This window comes from Populus trichocarpa, chromosome 1 (genome assembly GCF_000002775.5).
Source record: "Populus trichocarpa isolate Nisqually-1 chromosome 1, P.trichocarpa_v4.1, whole genome shotgun sequence".
In the NCBI taxonomy this organism is placed as follows: Eukaryota; Viridiplantae; Streptophyta; class Magnoliopsida; order Malpighiales; family Salicaceae; genus Populus; species Populus trichocarpa.
The window spans coordinates 25,221,720-25,228,098 of record NC_037285.2 but is presented as its reverse complement, the minus strand read 5'-3'; the positions used below and the strand labels follow the sequence as shown (position 1 = coordinate 25,228,098).

Genomic DNA, 6,379 nt, shown 5'->3' with positions numbered 1-6,379 from the left:
CGTACACGTCAGCTCCAGCTCTTTACCCTCTCTGTTATGTTCGGGTCGCAGTATAAGTACTCCACAAGCCTTGAGCTCCAATCTCTTCATCCCTCTGCATAACCAAAATAAAAAAGAAGAAATAAATACTTAGCCATGTACGGAAACAACACATTCCTTGGCAGCAACAGCTCTCTGTCTAATAGTTCCGGCGTGATCAACACGAGGCCATTAGCAGCAGATCAGTTCATGTAATTTATTCTTTATTAATATTTCTTCTGGTCAATCTTTGAATTGAATAAAACCGACTGAAATGGGAATCGCTCTATAGAACCTAATTTTGTTTTTTACAATTCTCTAATATCGTAATCTTTTTTACTATTCTTCTAAATCTTATATATAGACAGATCTTATAGACTTTTTTGTCTATTTATGTGTATATTTATATTCACGAAGAAGATTATCTCGAGCAAGGCATAGATTACCTTGCACTAAGCTAAAAAAAACTATTTCAAAACTTAGTCAATGGTGTCCCTCCATGGATTCACCTATATATGCCGCAGCTAAAGTTGCAAAAATAAAAGCTTGAATACCACTTGTAAATAATCCAAGGAACATGACAGGTATAGGAACCAAATGCTATTATATGTCGAATGCGAGTTAAAATATTTAAAACCTACTCAACTCATATAGCTCACTAAATATAAGTAAACCTAAAAAATTCCTTGGTAAAAATAACATTTTCCCTTCTTCCTATTCTTTTTTTTCCTCACAACCGCTTCTCATTCTCCTTCATTCAATTCTCTCCTTCAAACTTCAAATAACCTTTAACGTTTTTATTTCTATTTAGTTATTCCTTTGTTTCTTTTTCTAATTTTAGGTAAGATGTCTTTTTATCTTTTTTAAATTAGATTTTTTTGAAAATTTTTGATCCTATTAATAAATAATAGGGTTGTATTTGGCTATATTACCATAACTTGATTTGTCTAAATTTATAATGCAACACTTATTTATGAGTTGATTGCAAGCTTCTTCTTGTTGTTTCTTCATTTGAATCGCATACCATACCATGAAGTGGCCAATCTTAAGAAAATGATTTTGTTGAAAGCAGAGAGAAGAAGCTTTGTTGAGTAAAGGCAAGTGGTGTTCTTAGGACATTTCAAGAATTATCTCATGAGAACAAAATTATGTTCATCTACCCATGTCCTTTTCTCATTCTTGAGAACAATACATGTCCCATGCCTTTGAAATTAAAAGATAGGATTTTGTCTTACAATTAGTAACTTTTTGTTGAATTATTCTTTTATTTTTATTGCTGTTTTGATCTTATATGTATTTTTTAATTACAAAAATAAAATTTAATTTAATTTATGTTTGTACCAATATCATTTAAGATGCAATTCTTTATATTTATGTTGCCGGTTTTAAAACTTTTTTTTTTTATTTCTCGATAGATATTGATTTCATCTTTTCTTTCACATGGTCTTTTTTTTTTCACTACTGGATTAATTTTGTCTTTTTGTTATGCAGATTGCAAATAAGGGTTTCACAGATCTGACTAGCAATTCAAATGTATTTGATAAGGTAATTTACCAAGTTATTTATCTTTGTAAGTGCATTTTTTCCAAGAATGTCATGAAATAAAGGATTTTATATCTAACCCATGAATATATGTAATATTCACACTAAAACTTAGTCAAACCATCTAAAAAAATTTAAATGATTCGGGTTGATAATTTATAAAATATCAAAAGTTAAGTTTTGTTGATTATTGATTCAAACTCGATCTGACTATATTCATAAACATCCTTAGTTTTAACTAATTTTTATATTTTAACCACACTTTAATTTTATTTTTTTAGTTTGGTAACCTGACTAAATCCAATCTAAGTGAAAACTTTGTATATTCAAGCAAGTTTGATGATTTTTTTACGAACAAAATAGGTAATTGTAGATAGCTTATTTTAGGATCTTAAGCAAGTCAAAGAGATTCATATTATCTGAAACTCAAACTTCAATTGCCTCTAGAAACATGCATACTAGTAAAATTTAAAAGTTGCAGTTTTGTGGTTTGAGACATAAGAATTTTATGATTAATCTTGAAGTATTGGTTTTAAAATCAGGGCAAGCAATGAATTGAAGCAAGTTAAGAACAAATCAAAACATCATAACCAAAATAATTCAACAAAATTCCAAAAGTCTCATTTCTCTCTCTCTCTTATGTATAAATATAGTTTTTCTCATATGTATTTTTATAATTTTTCTCTTTCGTAATTTTACTAATACAACAACAGAAATAAAGCTACATTAAACGAACACCATCTCCTTGAGACATTTTATCGAACATGTAGCAGGCTTTCTTGGTATACACAAACAAACAAATATATATATATATATATATATATATATATATATATATATATATATATAAATTCTAATTGTGTATAAAATTCGTGACATGTATTTTAATTGTGTTTATGGTCAAGATACACGATTTGCTATGTATCAATATATATATTTAAATCTTCATAATAATACTTTGTCATCGAATAAACAATTAAAATATAAATTGTATCCTTCTTGTCATGCAAATTAAAAAAATAATTAAATTTGGACACCAAGTTGAAATTAAAAATTAACTAAAAGATTAAAATTAAATGTCAATTTCCTAGCAGAGGTTTATAGTAAATTGTTTTAACTTATAAGCTTTAGTTAAAGATGTTTATTGAATATTTTTTGAAGAGATATAAAAGCAAGAATATTATGAAAACCATCTCTTATATTTGATCAATCCACATCAATGTTTTTCTGAGTTGTTATGGAAGTTGAATTATGCATTATTTGAATCTTTATTATTTTTTAATTAAATAATTTAAAAAAATATGAAATCAAGTATTATAATTGTTTTTATTTCAAAAATCAAGATTAGTTAAGAATTTAAGTTCAATTTATTTTATATTTTTATTATTTATTATTTTAGTTTCAGGACAAGGAATTTCTGAACCTACAATGTGTTTTTGCTTGAATCTCAGGGTCGAAAAATTCTACACTAGTCTTGGAAAATTTTGCTATTGCCTTCTTTTTCTTTTGTTTTTATTGTGCTTGAGCTCTTGTTCTTACTGTTTTGTACGAGTCAAGGCATATAATTTTTTAAAATTTAAATTTTTTTTTATAATTCGGTATAGAACGTGCCCAACTCCACACAAGACATTGGTTAAGAGTTAAGTGGGGTTAATTAACTTGAATCAATCCTCATCAATAATTTTTTTTTAAAAATTAAAATAACATTAATTTAATCTTAGTTAGGTTAATCGAGTAACAGGTTATATCAAGTTAATATTTTTAGACTAGGCTAGGAGACAACTAGATCCCATATGAACCTGTAGGTCAAATTTAAGAGGAGATGATAACGAGCACTTCTCATTAAAAAATTGAAAAAGTATTACAGAACAAAAAACCAAATTAATTGGACTATAAAACAAAAGGAAGGAAAAAGGGTAAAAAAATCGTAGAGTGGAAACTAAACCCTGTCCCAGAGAATAGAAGAGGAGGAGGTGTAATTTTCTGATCCAACTAGGCAGGTCAGGTCAACGCATGCTCAGATGGCGTCATCGTACACGTCAGCTCCAGCTCTTTACCCTCTCTGTTATGTTCGGGTCGCAGTATAAGTACTCCACAAGCCTTGAGCTCCAATCTCTTCATCCCTCTGCATAACCAAAATAAAAAAGAAGAAATAAATACTTAGCCATGTACGGAAACAACACATTCCTTGGCAGCAACAGCTCTCTGTCTAATAGTTCCGGCGTGATCAACACGAGGCCATTAGCAGCAGATCAGTTGGTAATCCCAGACCCAGTTGCTGCTGCTGCTGCTGCTGCTGGTATCGAACTAGGGAGTACTGTTGGTAGTCACTGTACCAGTAGTACTGCTAGTGGGTGCAGTAGCTATGGCTCACCAAGTTCACTTGTAAGTGGCTGCTGCAGTGTTAATATGCAGAGGAGTATTAGCAGTCATTCGTTTCAAAAGAATGGGTATCATTGTCATTTCGCTTCTCATCCCCATGATTTCTTGGACATGGACACCAGTCCTGTCAGAAGGGTTTTTAGCACCGGTGATTTGCAAGTGAGTGATCGCCCACCTATTCTTTTTTCTTTCCAAGATATTTAGATTTTTTATATATATATTTTTGGTTGTTTATCTGATGCGTGGTTAATGTCGTGCAGCATGGTCACAGAGCGGAGAGCCCATTGTTAAGTGAGAGCAGTCTGATCATAGAGAGTATGAGCAAAGCATGCAAATACAGTCCAGAGGAGAAGAAAGAAAGAATTGAGAGGTACAGAAGCAAAAGGAACCAAAGGAACTTCAACAAGAAGATTAAGGTATTAATTAGACTATATATATATATATATATATATATATATATATATATATACTAAAACGAACCTCTTTTACAGTAGAAATGACATAATTATTATTTTTTATTTTAACAATGAAAAATTTATAATTTTTTGTTTTCCTAGAATTTTTTATATATACTTTATATATTTATCATTTTACACTTAATCTATTTATCAATATATGTTTTTCTTATCTTTATTCTTTTATAATATTCTTTTAATTTTTCTTTTCTTTTCTTTATAATTTTTTTAAAAAAATATTATTTTTTATTCTTTACACTTAAAATATTTATACCTTTAGACTTGATCTAATTTTACCTCTTTTTTACGTGATTGTCATTCTCTTATAGTTTTTTTTTACATTTTTGTTTTGAAAAATTATTATACAAAACTAAAAGTAAATAGTGTTTTGCTATAATAATTACAATAATTTTCTATTATTTTAAAAATTAATTTAAAATCTTACACGTTAATATTAATATATATAATCTTTATTTTATTTTATCCCGTGTTAGTATTTTTTTTATTCATAATTATATTTTTTACTCTATATTAAAAAACAATATTAATATTACTTATATTTTTTTTTGTCAGGAAAAAAATAATTCGGCCTAAAATGAGGCAAGTCGAATAAAAACATTAATACTTTTTATTTATATATATATATATATATATATATATATATAATTCTTGATTTATTTAACTAAATATATGGAAAGCTTTATAATTTATAATTAGGATATATTTTTTTTGTAAAAAAAAAACACATTTAAAAGTCTAGATATATATTTTTATTAAAACAATTATCTGACCATCAATAATACACATATGAAATAACTAGTATATATATATATATATTTAATTAAAAAGCATGCCAAGTGCTTTTACCTCCAGCCTCTATTGTACAGCACTATTGTATTGTGGCTATTCCTTCATCCTCACATGCCTCTGCTTTATGTCAAATCCAACTTGACCCTCGCAATACTATTAGAAAGAAGTTGCAACAGTTTTTTTTTTTTTTTTGGCCTCGTCATTTATTTGCCCGTCATATGTGTGCGTGACTGACTGTTTTATTGCTGGCTTGTTTCTTTATTATGCTACAAAACCAGGGTTTTTTTTTTTTTTCATAATTAAGTAGCATGTGCTAAATGAATATTTCAATTTGCATTTAGTATGAGTGCAGGAAAATACTTGCAGACAGCAGGCCACGCATCCGAGGACGGTTTGCAAGGAACGATGAGATTGAAAAGAATCCTCAACTCCAATGGAGCAACGTAAGTGGAGAAGAAGATGAAGAGGATGATGATAACTGGATCGATTTTCTTGATTCATTCTCAGAAAATTCAGTTCCTTGAATCATGAAGGAGTCTTTCTGCATGGCCACAACTCTCTGCCTGGTTTCCTAGTAGTGTGCCATTGGCAAATATTGATTTAGGGTTCTTGTTTGTTATTATGTAATTAAGATCAGTTTGAAGTGCTGATTATTTTCGTTTACTTTAATTAGGTGATATTATGTTTTTTTTTTCCTCGTCTGAAGGCCCAACAGGCTGTGTTTTATATACATTGACGGGGGCCATCCTTAACTCCCACCTTACCCTTCATAGAATTGACGGCTAAGTTGCGCCCCTGCTACCGATCGATGATATAATAATTTCGTTAACATAATGAAATCTCAGAGGCTTTTAATTAATTGCCGGTAGCAATGTTTTTTTTTTTTTTCGTGGAGATATTATTTTAATATAACATCAAAGAAATGCACACATTGATTTTTAATATTATTGACAAAAAAAAAAATCTTAAGAGTTAATAGAAGATGAAACACGTCCCCAAGGAGCGTAGCGTGATGGCAAAGGGCTTGAGGTCTCGAGTTCGAGTCAGGACGTGCACCTCTTGTAAGAGTCTGGGACAGCCGGGGTTCTACTCGCTCACCTGGATCCACAAAATGCGTTTTCCAGGAGGTGAAGTTTTCTCGAATCCAAAAAAAAAAAAAGACAAAACACATA

The 6,379-nt window shown here is 29.6% G+C and overlaps 1 protein-coding gene across 1 annotated transcript; it reads left to right on the top strand.

Annotated features, from left to right (window-relative positions):
* Window positions 1–1,516: 1,516 nt before the first annotated feature.
* Window positions 1,517–5,900, top strand: LOC18095024 (uncharacterized). The gene is made up of 4 exons (XM_024581103.2): window positions 1,517–1,563; window positions 3,557–4,101; window positions 4,203–4,358; window positions 5,549–5,900. Exons 2-4 carry the CDS (start codon window positions 3,727–3,729, stop codon window positions 5,729–5,731), a joined length of 714 nt encoding a protein of 237 aa, XP_024436871.1. The 5' UTR covers window positions 1,517–1,563; window positions 3,557–3,726; the 3' UTR covers window positions 5,732–5,900.
* Window positions 5,901–6,379: the final 479 nt, after the last annotated feature.